This window comes from Dama dama, chromosome 11, assembly GCF_033118175.1.
Source record: "Dama dama isolate Ldn47 chromosome 11, ASM3311817v1, whole genome shotgun sequence".
Classification (NCBI taxonomy): Eukaryota; Metazoa; Chordata; class Mammalia; order Artiodactyla; family Cervidae; genus Dama; species Dama dama.
Window position 1 is genome coordinate 82,164,956 of NC_083691.1, and position 18,136 is coordinate 82,183,091.

General features: G+C 36.1%; 1 protein-coding gene across 3 annotated transcripts in view; it reads left to right on the plus strand.

The window, feature by feature from the left end:
- SOS1 (SOS Ras/Rac guanine nucleotide exchange factor 1) overlaps positions 1-14,103 on the plus strand; it is a 130,127-nt gene extending 116,024 nt beyond the window's left edge. For 2 of the 3 annotated variants that reach the window (XM_061155552.1, XM_061155554.1), the window contains 4 exons: positions 843-1,107; positions 6,444-6,488; positions 8,116-8,234; positions 9,169-14,103. In XM_061155552.1, coding sequence (XP_061011535.1) covers positions 843-1,107; positions 6,444-6,488; positions 8,116-8,234; positions 9,169-9,660 — 921 coding nt within the window. In that variant the 3' untranslated portion in view covers positions 9,661-14,103. The remainder of the gene's footprint in view (positions 1-842; positions 1,108-6,443; positions 6,489-8,115; positions 8,235-9,168) is intronic. The other variant, XM_061155553.1, reaches the window with a different exon arrangement.
- The last annotated feature ends 4,033 nt before the right edge of the window (positions 14,104-18,136 follow it).

Consider the following 18,136-nt stretch of genomic DNA (forward strand, 5'->3'; position numbering starts at 1 on the left):
GCTGTAAAAATAACAGGTTTGGCAAGATACTTTTTGGAGGGGGAAATAAAGTTTCCATTCTTTCCTATTACTTATAAGTGCCTGACCAAATTTATGTACAATATCATCATTTCCCTGTTCTGAATATAATCTCTCTTATTCATAAGAAAGTTAGGAACCAAGAAGTAAACATAAATGGCTTCTAAGTAACCAAGATAAATCTCATAATGTCTGTGAACTAAAGCTTAATGAAGTTACTCTATAAGAAAATTTCTCAAGGCCTAAAACAATTTCAAAAGACAGATTAAAAACAGAAAATTGAAAATAGCTATAGTCTGCTCCAGTGAAACATACTGACAATCATTGAGAAACAATCACTCTGTAAGAAAAAAAAAGCCATAAAACTAGCATAAACAGGTGAGAACGCAAGCAATTTAATGCATTTGTAAATAATCCTGATGGCATCACTGTATTACAGCATAGTAAGGTATCATAGTTCAAAACAACAGTCCTGGCGTTCCTCCCAAGATTAAATTAGTTTCACACAGTCCATTTTAAAAGCCAGAGAAATGTTCACTGTATCTTAGAAAGATTTCCATCAGAAATATTGAAATAACAAATACTCTGGTATTTATAGGATTAAAATTCAGTTATTTAAAGAAATTCATTCCCTACTAATTTAGATAGCCAAGGCTTTATGGAAATGGGTTGTTAACACTTAACTTGGATACTTTGATTTGAATCAGTATTAGTGGTTTATGATTTTCCTGGATATTAATCGAATTTTACCAGGCATTTATAGAAGAACCTTCTTTTCCATTAACGGTGTTGTATGTATTGTGTTTCTTTTGATATGTCTACAGCCAAAAAAATACAACTATCCCCTAAAATCTCCTGGTGTTCGTCCATCAAACCCAAGACCAGGTACTATGAGACATCCCACACCTCTGCAGCAAGAGCCAAGGAAAATTAGTTATAGTAGGATCCCTGAAAGTGAAACAGAAAGTACAGCATCTGCACCAAATTCTCCAAGAACACCGTTAACACCTCCTCCTGCTTCTGGTGCTTCTAGTACCACAGATGTTTGCAGCGTATTTGATTCTGATCATTCAAGCCCTTTTCACTCAAGTAGGTGTTCAAGTTTTAAGTGCTTTAAGTAACTGTTAGTGTTATGTGTACTAGAGGTAAAAAAGAATCTGTGTGTGTATATATATATTTTTGTAAATTTGTAGATATAAACCACATACCATTTCAAAATATATTATTATAAAAGTATAAAATAAATTAGAACAGCCCTCTTTAAATGTAGTACACTTTACTGATAGGCCTGGTGATTAAATTTGTAATTGAAATTTCATTTGAGCATTTGTTTTCAATTGGCGAATTTAAAATGCCTCTCTGACTTCCAGAGGAAACGAAGATAACTGCTAAAACTGCATGGCCTAATCAATCTGATGCCTTAAATGTTTCCTCCAAAACTATATTTGAAACTGCTCAGTACATGATTTCTTTCTCACCAAATCTTGTAGTTTCTAATTTTACAATGTATCAAATTCACACTTCTACTTAACCCTTGTTCAGTCAACAGCATCCTATATAGTGCCTACTAATAAACTCCTGTGCTTTTAAGCCCAGCCATACAACTCTCACAGATTGCACACTGTTGCTCATCCTTTTCTATTTATAAATCAGTGCTGTCCAATAGAAATATTTATAATATGAGCCCCATATGTGACTTTTAAATGTTCTTTCTACATTTTTAAAATGCAAAAATTAAGTGAAATTAATTTTGATAATATATTTTATTTAACCCAGTATATACAAAATGTTGTCATTTAAACGTGAAATCAGTATTAAAATTTACTGAGATACTTTACAATCTCAGTTTTTGTCCTAAATCTTCAAAATGCAATATGTATTGTATACTTACCACAGATCTCAATTTGGACTAGCCACATGCAAGCACTTAATAACCACATGTGGCCAGTGGGTACCAAACTGTACAGCCCAGCCTAGCCCTTTGAGAGGCTACCTTCACTGTTACCATTAATTTTTTTTAATCAATTTCATATTGAGCTTTAAAGCTCTACTAAGATCTCAGAACCTTTTTTCATTTATTCATTATTAAATCAGAATTTGAATGCAGTTTCTTTTAACCCTTTCACAACCCCTTCCACATGCTCTTCCCACTGGCTGCCTTAGCTCATTGTATAGTTCAGTTTTCCCCTAATATTAGACGTAATAGAATCCAATACTGAGAGGCAGCCTGACATTGTTGGGGAGGTAGTTAAGCACTAACATAGGATTCCTAACTCCTAGTTTGTCATTTCAGTCTGCTAGTGAGCCTTCTGATTTTAGATAAAACAGTTTCTGGGTGCCTTCTGTGGATTAAACTAGATTTTTAAGATATTTTCCAATTCAGAAAATCTGTTTTAAAAAAAATTATTCTATGGAGTTCTATTATTTTGAGATTTGGTCCAGAATACTACTTATTTATTCCTGTGTTGAATATATATTTGTAGTTACCCATTAGTTTCTCTTATCTTTTCTACCACATAAACGGTGTTTGTTTTAAGAATTACTACATCTTGGGTTTATTTGGCTACTGAAGATTACAAAATCATGTTATGTTACTAGTAGGCTATCAGATATTTTTTATAAGTTCAAGTAAGACCAGGTAAAATATTACCATTTCCCCAACTCACCAACTTCCTAAATTAAGTGATAATATAAAACCAACACATTTTATAGTATACCTGACTTAAAATTATTATTTATTATGACCCATTTAACTGTTTGAAGAGGTTTTTTCCTCAAGCAGATGGCAATGATCTGTGTTATAAAGATTCCCACATGCGTGAATTATTGAAATTGCATGAAAGCCATCAACTGAAAATTCCGTTTTTCTTATTGAAGTAGCTAAAAATGAAAGATGTGGAGAAACAGGAGATAAACATATTTCATTCCCTACTGGTGCTGAATCTTTAAATGATTAGTCAAACAGGGAAAAAAGTCATTTTGGAATCCAGTGTTCTGGATCATTGTTTTCTCATATGTGGCAGTGGAGTAATACTAACTTAAAATAGCTGGACAAATGAAGAAACCACTGTAGCAAGAATTAGGCTTTGTAATCTTATCCCTGAGGATTTTTTCAGTTTCTCTTTCTTTGTGATAAAAGGAAACCCCTGTTACTATTCCTTTTGTTCTTAGTAAAAATTGAAAATAACAGATTTTGAAGTTAAGAAAGCCAGTATAATACAAAACCATCTGTAAGCTCAGTTAATCCCCTCCTTAAAGCTCATCTATGGATATTAAAGGTCCTCATCTGCTTTTGACCCCACTCTGCTTAACAGATCTGCTAGTATTAATGGGGGGGAGGGCCCAGTGGTCACCAGCACATCCAACTTGGTACTCATTGTGTTGCCACTAGAGCGAATACCTACTTCCTTGCTGTCCTCAGGGCCTGGCAGGAAAGAGCTGATGTACCTACATTTTTAAGTCATCTGGTCATATTCTACTCAGTACGAAGAGGCAGAAAGGCACTGCAAAGCAAAGGCATTGCAAAGCAAAGACATTGCTTAGGTTTTTCAAAAGGTAGAATTTGACTAGAATTTTTTGATTGGTTATAATAGTTGTTTCGCTTTTTTTTTTTTTTTTAGTTTTTTTCCCCAAAATAATTTATTTTAAAAACAAAGATTAATTTCTTCAGCCAGTATCTGTCAATATCTCATTTCTTGCTAAGTAAGCTTGGATACATCTTCTCTGGTAAGGCTTGCAATCTTACTGAGAGATTTAAAAAAATAATCATAATAAAAGAAACTCACAGTTAAATGCTTAACAAGGGTTAAATGCTTTGATTCTGTTTGTACTATGATTTTTTTCATCTCTCAGATTGCAGAGAAGATGTATAAGTTTTAGTTTATTGACAAAATGCTAAATGAGTGAAGATATAAATGCAGTAGAAGTTCACACGAAGATGACCACAGAACGGGCAGGAATGGTCAGAGAAAACTTTGTGGTGAAGACAGAGAGGGAAGGAAACTGGCCCCTCTAGTGCTGCTATACATAGCCTCACATTCAGAGCCCGGCTCCACACCTTGCGCTCACCAGGCCTGCCTCTCAGTGGCCGGGAAAAGGGGAAAGGCCACCAGCTTTCTCTCTGTGGCTCTAGCATGGAGGGAGGAGGAAGAAGTGCTCTTGGTACCTTGCTATTGAAGGCTGCCTGGTGATAAAAGGGAGCCATGGGTCTGGCCTGGTCTGTGTGCTACAGATGAGCTTTATCCCATCCCTTAGTAGGGAAGGCTTTAATAAGAAAAGATATATTTCAAGCTGGAATGCAAAGCTTTTCTTTGTAGCAGATTGTTTTAGGTGATTAGTTTCTGATCTCATACATTTGCATTTAACAGGCTTTTGTGAATTTAAGAAATTATCCATGATTTATATAATTTTTTTCTATAGGAAAATGCTTATTTTTATTCTCAGAATGACTCAGTTATAAATTGGAGGTTATCTTCCAACAGTGGTTTCAACGCTGACTGAAAGTTATAATCCCCTGAAGAGCTTTAAAAAAAATACCTATATGCTCAGTCCATGCTTGTATTAGACCAGCATTGGCATGTGGCATCAATATTTTTAAAAACCTTCCAGCAGGGCCTAACGTGCAGGCACAATGGAAAAACCACTGATCTGTTGTCTGGGATTTGTACTTTACCAATTTATGCTACTTTTTGATTAACTGGATTTCAGCCCTAAGTCACTGTCAATAAATTTGTTTAGTACCTAGCTGACAAGAATTCCTAGTATATATTTCTTGAGATTTATAATGTATAATTCTCAAAGAATTTTTTAATAGCATTTTCCAGGCAGTAAGACTAAGCAATTAGTTTGAAGTGACAAATCAGAAAAGTGCCCCAAGTTTACACATAAATCTAAGCCTTTGCTGTATATACATTAGACCAAAGCCCAGCCTACAGCTGTGTGCACAAGTATGTATGTGTAAGTGTAATCATTCTTTCTAAAAGCCTGCAGTTGGTAGCTGTCATTAGCTTATGTTTTGATTTTACTCCTATATTTTACAAAGTATACGACCATGTTCTCAACGCTTATCTCCAGAAAGGATACTTATTTCCTTTCCAAAAAAGTGGAATATACATAAGTAGTAAGCACTGGAGCAGATACTCTCTTTAAACCCCTGTTATGTTAGTGAAGAGAATCTCATTTTTAGTGAAAAGAATCTTTGACACAGCAGCAGCATTACTTAATGTCAAAAGTATAAAAATGAATTTTAATCTTTTGAGAGCTAACTTATTAGGATTAGCTGGATTCCTACCCTCAGTAACCGTAGCCTCCAAATAAATATCAGTACATATGGAAAGGAGGTAGTACCATATGTTATTTGAAATCAGGGCTGTCTGGGAAACAAAAACACTGTATCTATATAAGCAGTCAAATGAATGGTTCTGCCAACTAAACCTAGGACGTAAAATTATGCTTGTTCTGACCAAAGAAGCTAGAAAAAGCAACAGCCCTAATTGAGTGATTGTTTGTTGTGCAAAAATGAGAGAGAGAAACCTGAATTAATCAGCTCAGTCTCATGCTAGAGTTATTGCTTTAGCCTCTTAGATGTGATCTGTTCAGTATGTTGGTGATATGAGGCAGTGTAACCTAAGCAACTGTATTGATTTAGAGCCAGGATAGATCCTCTAGCTTTTGTCTCAGTTTTTCTACTTTAATGCTCTCAGGGCTTTGCGTTTTATGATTTTCAATTTTTTTCTTAAAAGAATGAGTATTGTTGAAATTAGATATTCAAAAAGTATCCGTTTCCTGCATAAATAATGTGTCTAAGCACCAAAAATGTTTAATGATATTTTAAGTGTTTAAACATATAGAAGGAAAAAAGCTATATCACTTTCAGCTTGTTTGTAATATCCAAGCTATAGTTATTTTGTGATGAACACATATCCCAAGAACATTTCTAAGGTATATATATACTACTACTACTGACAATAATGGTAAGAAATTCCCTTTTATTTCTCAATTTTTATAACATAAATTCATTATTTACTACTTATTTTCACAAGTTTGGGTTTTCAAAATAATCCTTATTGAATGACATATTTCTGTATGTCCAAATGAATTCTTTGCTCAAATTGGGTTTATACATTTTTTGGAAGTCTTCCACTAAAATAGAAGGACATTATAGTTTTCTCATGAATGCTTTTTCATTTAATTATTATGACATCAAGTAGTGAATCTAAAACGAATCTTCAAAATTCCCAATGATGTTAATGCAATTTAATTCTTTTTCTCAAAAGTAAGTAGTAATGAGCTTTTGCTAAGCTGTTCTATCATTCTTTAAAACTAGAATGACAGAAATAACATTTCTATTATAAATAAATTTTTACAGATGAGTTGAATATATTTATGAAAGAAAAAAATCTACTTTTTCTTGTTTCCTTTCACAGGCAGCGATACCGTCTTTATCCAAGTTACACTGCCCCATGGCCCAAGTTAGTATATTTGGTTTAAGACTCATAATTTTTGCTTTGGCTTTAAAAATTAAACCAAATGTAACCTTTCCTGCTAAAACTCGTCTTGGGTCTGGCAGCATTGGTGCCTTGCTTTGCAGCATCTTAGAAGTGAGGCCTTCACTTGTACTATCTTTTGATCATAAATGATTTGCTTAAACTTATATAATTCTCATGCTTTTTGTAAAACCTTTCTTCTCTTTTGAAAGAACATTATTATATGGGTGGCTTCCACATTTAACCATTTCTCATTTCCAACTCTGGAGTTCTAATGCCCAACTTTAAAAAAAAGGCGAGAGCATGCATGCGCATATGAGAATGTTGGCAGCTACATGCAGTGTCTAAGTCACAAAATACCTTAGGCTGCGGAAGCACAGGCTGTTATTTGACTTTAGAACAGCTGTCTTATCACTGTGACTATCTGTATTATATAACCTAAATATTCATCACTAATAAGCAAAATAAAGTTCCAATGTAGGTATTTGTTTTTAAAGTAAACTAACAATTCACCAACTATCCCTTAAACTTTAAGCCAATAGATTGTTTTTTGCTGCCCTTCATACAAATGATTTCAGAATGTATACCATGGAAAATAGTTTTATAAGCTAACATAGTCTCATAAGAAGAAAGGTAGGTGATCACAATGTTGCTCATTTAAATAATATAAATACACAAAGTACTCTAAGTTCTATCTTGTTACAACATTTAATTAACAAAATTAAAACTGTCAGTGTTTAAGGGAAAGAAAACCTGCCAAATACAGTTTTGAATGATCATCTAAGTGTTTTTTCACGTCTTTTTCATTGTGCTGATGTACAGGTTAACTTACATTAATGTTTTTAAAAGTGTAGTTATTTATATGCCTATATTAAGCCCTTATCATAAATGTTTGTAAGACAGGTTACAATCAGAGGCTTTTACTTAACCTTTTTAGTGCCAATTCATCAATTTACTCCTAAGTCAGGTTCACAATATTCTAGTGTAATTTCTGTTTTTATTATCCGCACAGCCTCAGTCATTTTAAATGTGTTCATCACAATGAAAAATTCTGGATTAGAGTGTGATGAACCTGACTTTGCTTCCCCACCAAGAAGAGCTGATACCTAAGCAAACTGAAGAGATCCCTCCCCGGGACAATAGAGTCTCTCCCTGCCGTCCTTTTAAAGCATGGCAGGGAGAGACATTGGAGGGAGTGCTTAAGACCAGAAAGTATTCCCTAAGACTATCCAGTGAAGGCAAGGAAATTCTGTACTAATACAGTCAGGGGGGGCGGGAAATGAGCCCATCATAAAAGGTTAACAAAAGTTACCATTCCAAAAGTTTTTAATAGTTTGCTCTCTCCCAGAAAATTCCAGTAATAGATTAACAATAGAAATGTTATTTTGTTCAAGAAGTATAACAACAGAATAACTTAGGCAGCTTTTTTTCTGAAAACTCTGCTAAGAAATTTCTGCATGCTTTTATAGCAGTTTGCTTTAATAAAGGAAGTACTGTTGGGTGTTGCTTTATTGAACTGCTTTTTATACTTCTGTACATTTCTTTTAATAAATATAAGCAGGATTGGTGAAATAAAATTCCTGTGAACTTTTCAAAATTGTATCATCTACAGGATCTGCTTCAGTATCATCTATAAGTTTAACCAAGAGCACTGATGAAGTGCCTGTCCCCCCTCCTGTTCCTCCACGAAGACGGCCAGAGTCTGCCCCAGCAGAATCTTCGCCATCTAAGGTAAAGTAGAATATCTGGTTATCTGGAGACTGGAATCATTGCAGTTCCATTATAATCAAGTGCTCATCTCTCATTGAGTTCTAACTGAATGAGGTTAATACTCAGGGTATTGGGGCTTAGTAGAGTGTAAACGAGAATTAAGTATGGGTTTACCATGCAGTAATGTTTTATTTCCTTTCTTCTGAAAACAGTTTTCTGGCAGGTTTTCAAAATACTTGTAAATCTAAATATGGGTACTGTCAAAAAAAAAAAAAACAAAACACAAGTTTAACCTATAATTTAAGAGTAATGTAGACTCAAGCAGTTCTTTAAAAAGATAGACATAAGGAAAGAGATCTGAAGCTTTATGTGAAGGCATGTTTTAAATGAAACTATATCTCAGTGCTAAATGTTACATATCTAAGCCTGTAACAGGTGAATCTGACAGGCTTTTAAGTGGGATTTTCATGAAAATTCCAGGTCAGAAGAGACCTTAACAGCTCATAATAGCTGTTTTTTTTCCCTACCTGTTTAAATTTCTTTCTTTGCCAACTGTTAACATGATTCAGTGGTCTCAAAGTGTCCAGAGAGCAGAGCACCTGGGTAAGGCAAAACTCTTTGCAGAATACCATGAAATGCTATTACAGTAAATTTAATATTGTAAAATTGATAGGTAACATGCTAAGTTGAAATGATCTTATATTAGATTGAATGATAGGTAAGCAGCAGCAAACAACAAAATTTTGAGAAAAATAAAAACTTAACATTGAAGGGAAAATACTTTTTTTAATGAATGAACTGCCAATAACCTCCAATTTAAAGCATATGGCAAAACTCCCTGATCCACACCTAGAGTTCTTCCAATAAACATATTTGAAAACCCAGCTTAATTCTTAGTATATTCATGGTGCTACATATGTTGTTAATAATTTTTTTTTTTTTCCATTTATGTTAGATGATGTCTAAGCATTTGGACAGCCCCCCAGCAATTCCTCCTAGGCAACCCACATCAAAAGCCTATTCACCACGGTATTCAATATCAGACCGGACCTCTATATCAGACCCTCCTGAAAGCCCTCCCTTATTACCTCCACGAGAACCCGTGAGGACACCTGATGTTTTCTCAAGCTCACCACTACATCTCCAACCTCCCCCTTTGGGCAAAAAAAGTGACCATAGTAATGCCTTCTTCCCAAACAGCCCCTCCCCCTTTACACCACCTCCTCCTCAAACACCTTCTCCTCATGGAACAAGAAGGCATCTGCCATCACCACCATTGACACAAGAAGTGGACCTCCATTCCATTGCTGGGCCGCCTGTTCCTCCACGACAAAGCACTTCTCAGCATATCCCTAAACTCCCTCCAAAAACTTACAAAAGGGAGCACACCCACCCGTCCATGCACAGAGATGGACCACCACTGTTGGAGAATGCCCATTCTTCCTGAGTTCCTCTGGACCAGGATGTACGTTTTCCTAGCCCCAGATCCATTGCTGGCGATGGATGCACTGAACGTGCCAGCACTGAGGAGTTAAAATGAGAACTCCAAACACTAACGACTCTACTTCAAGATGCAGTCATAAGACAATGAATTTTAACACGGACATAATTATAAAGTGAATATGGAAAGACTGATCTAGAGGAAGTGGACAACTGATTTCACCTGAAAATCAAGTAAAGGAACCTTTTGCCAGCCAGTAGGCAGGAGTCCTCTTTTTGTGAAGTGATCTTTATCATTAAAGGGATGGAAAACAGTCTAGTGTCCAGCAGGCCCACATGATGACAGTTTTTGTAACTCAAAATCTTATGCACTTTTTAAAAAGAAATCTTAAACAGGGATCTTCAAATCCTCCTTTGTTTTCCTTTGCTTTTACTCGTCCTACTTTAGAATATTTTCTTAAAACTCATTCAGAGGACTGTGAGGAAAGGCCGTGGTACCTGCCCTTGTTGGAATCAAGCCCAGCACCATCCTGCAGTCCTGTTTACAGATTATCACAGTGAAGTGAGTGGGTACCGAGGCTTCACCAAAGAGGTACTTTTTTTTTTTTTTTTTTAAGAATAATTATGCCAATTTTAAGAGCATCGCCCTACCCACCCTCCCTACACAAACAGAACGTGGTGGTGTTGCCTTCAAACGAGAAGTTTTGTAACAATGACAGAACTCTTCTAAAAATGTAACTGTCAAGCATATGATTTACATTTAGGAGACTGTTAATCTTTATGCTAGACTGTCATTTCCCCCCTTTTCCCACAGAAGTTTACTGGTAATCCATGTCATGGCTTGTAGATGTCCCTCTAACCATACTGTGGAGATGCAGTTACCCGGTGGGAAAGGAGCACTTGTTGGGCATCGCTGACACCAGTCATGTTTGACTAATAGTTGAGTGATCAGCATATCTAGAATTACCTTGCATTGCCTAAATCATGTGTATATAGTGAATGTTATATAATATACCTGGCAGGTCTGTTTTAATTTAATTGAATAAAGATACAAATACTTTGTTTGGCTGGCATATATTAAATTATTATATGGAGAAAATGGTTGATTCTTATTTCTTTCAGTTGAAACACACACATACATACACACACACACACAACAGTAAGCATAAAAGCTCGTATTGTGGTACGCCTTGGTTTCTAGTTCTGGATGTATGTATTCCTCTTAAAAGAATGATCTAAAGTTGCAGTTTGGCATGTAGGAAAATATTTGGTTAGAATAGGATGGGTATCTTTTAAGCAGAGCTTTGTAAGGTTTTTAATTTCCTAGGTAACATGTATTACAGTTTGTTAAAGTTTATATTAAACATTCTACCTTGCCTGAGGTCTTTGCTCTATCAGAACTATTCGTAATAGAACATCTACCTACATCATTAATATCATAGTATGGATTATTCATTAAACCTATGTACTGACCTTCTGAGTCTAACAAATACTGTGACTGAAATGCATGCAACTTGTTGAAGAGAAAAAATGTTATTAGTCTCCACTATAATATCTGTGAAGTGTGCGGTATTCCATCCTTAGAGAGTCATCAGTTCATCTGTATCTGCATGTGTCCTCTGAATAATGAAGTAACATTTCAGCAGTTCTGTTAACCATGCCATTAGAGGCATTTTTAGAAGTGCTGCATCATGGTGGAAACCTAGTACTTTAATAATTTTCTGTGATATTTATTAGAGCATTAAATATACATCACAGTAGTACAATATATAGTCCTTTAAGACCAGAATGTTGGTTGCATCATCATTAAGCAATCCATCCTGTCATATCCTTTCTTATTTATTTGTTAGAGTTGAATCTTTTGTTTTTAATATTTGTACCATTCCTGTCAGGGTAGCCACTTTTATGAAATGTCTCTTTTCAAAAGTCTCCCCCAAAATTTATTTCAAATCCACTCTTGTTTGCAAAGCATCCATAAGACCATTCATTCAACAAGTATTTATCTAAGCCTACTTACTAGTGCTGCTACAATTAATCATAATACACATTCCAGAATTTCCATGACTTTTTATTAGACCAGCCTCATCATCCCTAGGATTTCCCTTTATGTGTCTTATGCACACTTCTCTTTAATTGCCCCAACCCTAACTCCAAATGATAACCTGAGAAAAGTCACATTGGAGCCCATTCAGTATCCCTCTGGCCAGTGTGTTAGCCTTCTAATAAGGTAATGACCTCTTTTCAACCTGCCTGATTGCATAAAGAAGAAAAACTCAGATTTGAAGTTCTAATCATACTTCTTCCAAAGGGAAGTATTCTTTTACCCTGGTGGTTCTAGGCGACCGCTTCACTGTGCATCAGCTGTATATGCATTGTGGACAGAGGATACTTGTACTCTGAAGTGTAAAAGTGGGGGCAAAAGATTTTCTGCAGTGGTAACTGATTAGAAAAATTTCAATTGGATGCCCTTAAACAGTGGTAAGAAAACTGTATCCTTGCCTTCTTCACATGTGAAGCATTAACTCACTGGCAGATTTACTCTTTGTAGTAACTGAAATCTACTTAATCCAGGGACAAGAAGTGGCTGAGAAGATAAATGCATCACCACAAAATTCTGCTTTTGAATTCAGGACATTACAAGACAGTCAGTGCAGCATGACTTTTCTAAACCACATTCCAAAACATGGAACATTTCTTTTAGAAATGGAAATGCTCTTAGTTGTTTCATTATCTTTGGATCAACAAAATGAAAATATTTCAAGGCTGAATTTACCTACATGGGCCAATAACCAATATAATAGAAAGGGAGGCTTTTCACATCTAAGTACTTTTAAAAACAGGAACAAATAAAGTATATGTTTCTAAATTTATTGAAAGGTTATTTACTCTTTCTGCATCTCCAAATGTATTTTAAGACTACAAATTATCAGGAAATGTATAAACGTCAAAAGTTTGCTTAATTAAAGGTTGTTGGATATCAGATTATGTGTTCAGTAGGTTACTACGCTCTAACAACTCAAGAATGTTTTAATAAATCTAAATTTAGCGAAGAGCATGCCACCCTAATTATACTACAGTTAACAGAACAGTAGTGAACCATACTTTTTCAGCTGGAGGCTACGTTGTGGTTCCAAATTCCTTAATGTGTTTTTCCCTACATTAAAAATTAAACCTATGATCACTATCTTGTCTTAATTCTCAAATTTAGCTCACTTTAATCATGTACCTCATCGTTTGTCTTTTAATGACAGCTTAAATTGAGAGTTTTAAGTGGCTCAGCAAAACAGATAATGCAAATAGGGGGGATAATTCCAATTTATTAGTGTTATACATATTGAGGAAAACCTATTTTTTTTCCCTCCAGATTCAGAAAGAAAAAATAAACCATTTATTTCTTGGTTTTCTGCTGCTATAGGTAGGTTCACTTATCTTTTAACCTATATCATATGACTGTTGTACAAGTGTAGGTCCTATGGAGTTGCACATTAATCTTTACCGGTAAAATAAGCATCACAGGGTTAATACCAGTTTGGCTGAAAGAATTATGCAGTAAAATTATTTATAAGGGAAAGTGGTGACTTAGTTTATTTATTCAATATTTTTCTTTTGAAGCATCTCATTACTTTTAAAATCATTTCATAATCCTTTATACATGAGCCAATGAAATCTTTTGAGCTCTAGTTAAAGAAAAGCATGAAGTCTATATGATAAATCTGAACAACAAAAGCACTTGTAACTTGTTTTGTAAATTTCATGCCTTATTTTCCATTTTTGACACCGTAAAGTGCATTTTCTGTCAACTGTGAGCAAATTTCCCTTTTGCCTTTAATGAAAATAGTGCATTAAGTAGCCAATTGCTGCAGAATTACAGAGCAAGTTAGCTAAAGGTGGATCACATTGGACTACCACTCAAAGAAACAAGATGCATAGCAGATGGAAGTCACATGTGTGGCTTTAGGGAGAGCGCACCTGTGCCAGATGCATGCCACTTTTCAGTAGCTGCCAAATGTGCCTTTAATTAAGAACATCTCTAGTTTTTTTCTTCAGATCAAGTCAGCATTTGGGGGCGGGATCAGGGCAGGGGACTCTGGGGTGCAAATATCTGGTGAAACCCACCAGAGAAGAAGCCTTCGTTTGTCAAAGTGACACGAATAACTTTAGTTGAAACATGTTTGTGTATATATGTGTGTATTTGCCTTTGTTTAGTAGCACAGTTATTTGCTAAAATAATTGTCCCAAAAATTGCTCTGTCAGTCTTACTTTGATGTAAAAACAAAGTGCGGTCTACACATCTAATACGGCCTTTGTACCTAACCCTGTTCATAGGTGATCTTTGTACTCTGTGTGCAGCAGTATTTGGTTTGCATTTAAAGTGAAAATAATGGCTGTTATTTTTCTGGCATTACTAAGATAAACCGAAAAATAATAAAGAAAAATGCCTTACATAGCCCACACGTGTATTATTTTTGCATGTGTTTATTTTAGAGAGCAACATTTTAATGTCATCAATGACTCTCATTTTAGCTCATACTCTGTGGAAATGGTTTGCTCTTAATCATGCTCTTGCTTTGAGGTGCTTTTTTCTGTATCACAGTATTATAAAAGAAGTTGAATACTTCCTCCTGTTGCACACTCTATGAATAGAGTGAGTGGGAGGACAGCAGGATGAAAATTAGTGCTTTAGTGACCTTGGGTGTTACTTGGATAAGTTACAGGGGGAGGGCTGAGGCATTTGTATTCCCTAAAAGAAGTTTTTAAGATACCACAGTTCCTCGAAAGGCAGGTTTTGCTGAGACCTGCTGGAACATGGCAGACTGACATTCAGCAATTCTTTGTAGGCTTGGCAGGAAAAGATACAGCTTACAGCTGCACACTGTAAAGAATTATGCAAATGTGAGGTCTTTCACGGTGAACTACAGAATGTGAAAACTCATGATCCTGAGAGATCTAATGCCCTTATTTAAAAATTGAAGCAACTGATTCCTGGTATTTGGAGGACTGCTTTCCGGAACAGTCAAAATTCACGGGGTTTTTTTTGGTTTGTTTTTAACCCCTGGTTTAAAGACCCCAAATCATTAATTTGTACAAATTCCATTTGTAGTCCACTGTGAAATCCAAATATGTATTATTGGGTATATTCTAGGTAATCAATTTAATAGCTGTAGGAAGATAACATTAATATTGATTAGTCAGACCTGATTTCAGATTTGCTTTTGAAACACCACTTCTTTTGAATTTTAACCAGGTATTTTGCCTTTTTACTTAGTCACTAGCTCATCACGGATTCAGGGCACTTGAGCCTCTAGGGTTCAGCAGAGACCATTTTTGCAGATAGATGCAGATGGCAAGGAGGACTTTGCCTTATAGCCATTCTACTGTTTTAGGACTTTTGACTGTCATTGGAGACAAGAAAGAAAGCTACAGCCCTTTTTTAGAAGCTAGTTTCTCTACCATCATGACTCATTTAGAAAAGGAAAAATCACTGTTGGTGGAGTACAACAGGCACGTGCTTTGGAGTCAGATTTCTGTGTTCATATTCTGCTTCCATGACCCATTAGATGTGTGACTTTGGAGAAGATATATAAATAATCTGAGTCTCTGTTTCTCAGTACATAAGGGTAATAGATCTACCTGGGACTACTGTGAACTTTAAAGGTAAGATGTCTAAAACCCAATGCCTTTCACAGAGTGTTTAATAGTAACTAAAGTTATGAGGGATATATCTTCAGAGTTTGCCTGTTTTTAGATATCTGTTAAGAGTTTGATTTCATTCTGAAGTTCCCATAATTTGATTACATACCATATAGCTTCTTTGATGTTCACTGTCATTTAAATTGGTTTTGAGTGACCTTAGTTATAAACATTTGATAAGGGCCCATCTGACTATTCAACATTAAACAAATATTTATTGCATCTGGTACAGTTTTGACGCTAGGAATATAGCAATGAACAAAACAGACAAAAATCCGCATCATCGCGGGACTAATAATCTAGTGAGGAAATGTAGACAAGAAGAACAGAACGTAAGAACAGATATATGTAAGAATGTTGTAACTGCTATGAACAAAGGCCAGACAAGATGACAAGCAGAGGCAGGGGAAGTGAAACCTGACCAGTGTGGGGAGAGTCGGCCTCGTGCAGGAGAGGACACAGTAAAGCCTTGAAGGAGGTGCAGAAGTGAGACATGCAAGTATCTTGGAAAAGAAGAACACCAAATCACAAGGAACAGCCAATTCAAAAGTGTGGAGACAGAAGCATGCTTAATATATCTGAGGAATGGCAAGGCTACTTGTGTCTGGAGAAGATGAATATGAGTGAACAGGAGATGCTGTCAGAGGTTTAAGGGGGTCCAGACCCTTTGTAATGGCTTTCGTTTCTGTCTGAGAGAAATAGAGCCCTTAGAGGGTTCGATGTGATCAGATTTACATATTAACGACACCCTGGCTGTCATTCTGGGTGCAGTGTTGAGAATAATTCGAGGTTATGAGTGGGAATAGGGCAACTAGCCCAGTAGACAGCAGATTGGCCAGGGTGATGGCAGAGGAGGTAGTGAGGAGAGATTGGAGCCCTAATATATTGCTGACGACAGCTAAATTGCTGATAGACTTGATGTTGGGTTTAAGAAACAGAATTGTCAAGGAAGACTTCCAGATTTGGGGCCTGAGCAATTGGAAGAACAAAGTTATCAATAACTGAAGTGGGGAAGATTCAGCTGAAACAGGCTTCGGCTTCAATAAATACAGAAGACATCTGAGAAGTGCCCAGGAGACAGGTGGAAATGTTAGTCTGGACTCAGAGTTCACGGTTGAAGATATAAAATTGGGAGTCACTCTCATAAACGTTATATAGTAAAGGCAACAAACCAGATAAGATCACCAAAGAAGAGAGTACAGACTGGAAAAAGAAGAAATTTAAGCAAAGAGCCCTTGGGCATCGTAACATGAAAGAGGAGAGAGGAGGAACCACCACACAGACCAGGAAGGAACGGAGGTGAGAATGGGGAACCCGTTGTGTCCTTGAGGCTGAGTACGGAAGGAATTTCTGAAGAAGGAAGTGATCAGCATGTCCAGTGCTATTTGACATGGGGAATAAAATGACAGAATTCGTTTAGCAAGGGTGAAAATCACCAGCACCCTTGACAGAAGCAGTCAGGGGAGTGCTGTGGAATGGGAGGAATCAAAGGAAGCCGAGAACTGAGACAGAGCTAGAGCAATCAAGTTTCTTTTGTAAAATGGGAGAAATAAAAGCGTGTTTGTATTCTAAAGGGTTTGCCCCAGTGGCAAAGGAAAATATGATAATGAGAAGAAGGGATGGGCTCTAGCGCTAAGTGGAAACAGACCACTTAGAAACGCAGATGGGACCCACACCAGCCCTTTACAGTAGACACCATGATCTTCAGATGAACAGGTTTATATACGTGAGGAAGAAACACTTACACATCCAGTCTTCCTGCTAAGGATTAGGAGCACTGAATGCTACTATCTCTGAAAGGAATGAAACAAGAAGAAGGAATAAAAGTATCTCTACAAGGATATTTAACACATTTGATAACTTATTAAAGATTATGCACTAAGCTCTTTGAAAGCAACAATAAATTTTGGGAAGCAAGTTATTTGGCTTAAGAACAAAAATACTATTTCAAATCTCTGATAATTTCCCAAAAAAGTACTTTCAGCACTGCTTACAGCACATTCTTATGTTCTTATGTGTCTAAATTTAGTGTCACATACCAATTTTTAAACTTTTCCCTTAAAATATAGAAGGGTCTCTCCCATCAGTTTTCTCAACCTTCTTTTAACCCATTTCCTTTTTGAAAAACTGTCTCACCCTTTTTTCCCTCAACCCTTCTCTACCATGCGAGACTCACTGGCCCCTGCACAGATATTAAGATGCTCCCAGGCTGAGTGGGAAATGTACATCGTTAAGTCAAATTAGCTCTCAGGATATGAGAATGCCCAGTGTTCCCAGAGCATCCCTGTTTTAGCCTCAGGAAGGAAGTTTAGTATGGTGATATTTCAAGAGAAAATCTAGTCTGAAAACTAGACTTAATTTTACTATACCACTTAATGTAAGACATTCATTTTCTCATGTTTCTAAGTGCATGCAATAGATTATTCAGAATATACAGTCAATTTTACCAGTTTCTTAGAAAGAACACTGATCATGTATATATTTTTAATCAAATGATAGTAGAGGACACAGATGGTAAATTAAATAATTCAAAAAGATTCATTTGGGTTTTCATGAACTATCAGTTTTCTGCAACTCAAGGTAAGTATAATCCTTTATTCTGTCCTAAAAGTCAATCTGTGTTTAGAAACTGAGTTTTGTGGTTTATATACTGACTCATTCAATTTATTGAATTGAAGTAGTGGCTCAAATTTCAGTGGGCCAAAGAATCATCTGAGTGCATTTAAAATGCAGACTCACGGGCCCCACTCTGAAATATTACAATAGAGTGGAACTGAAATGTTACCCAGGAA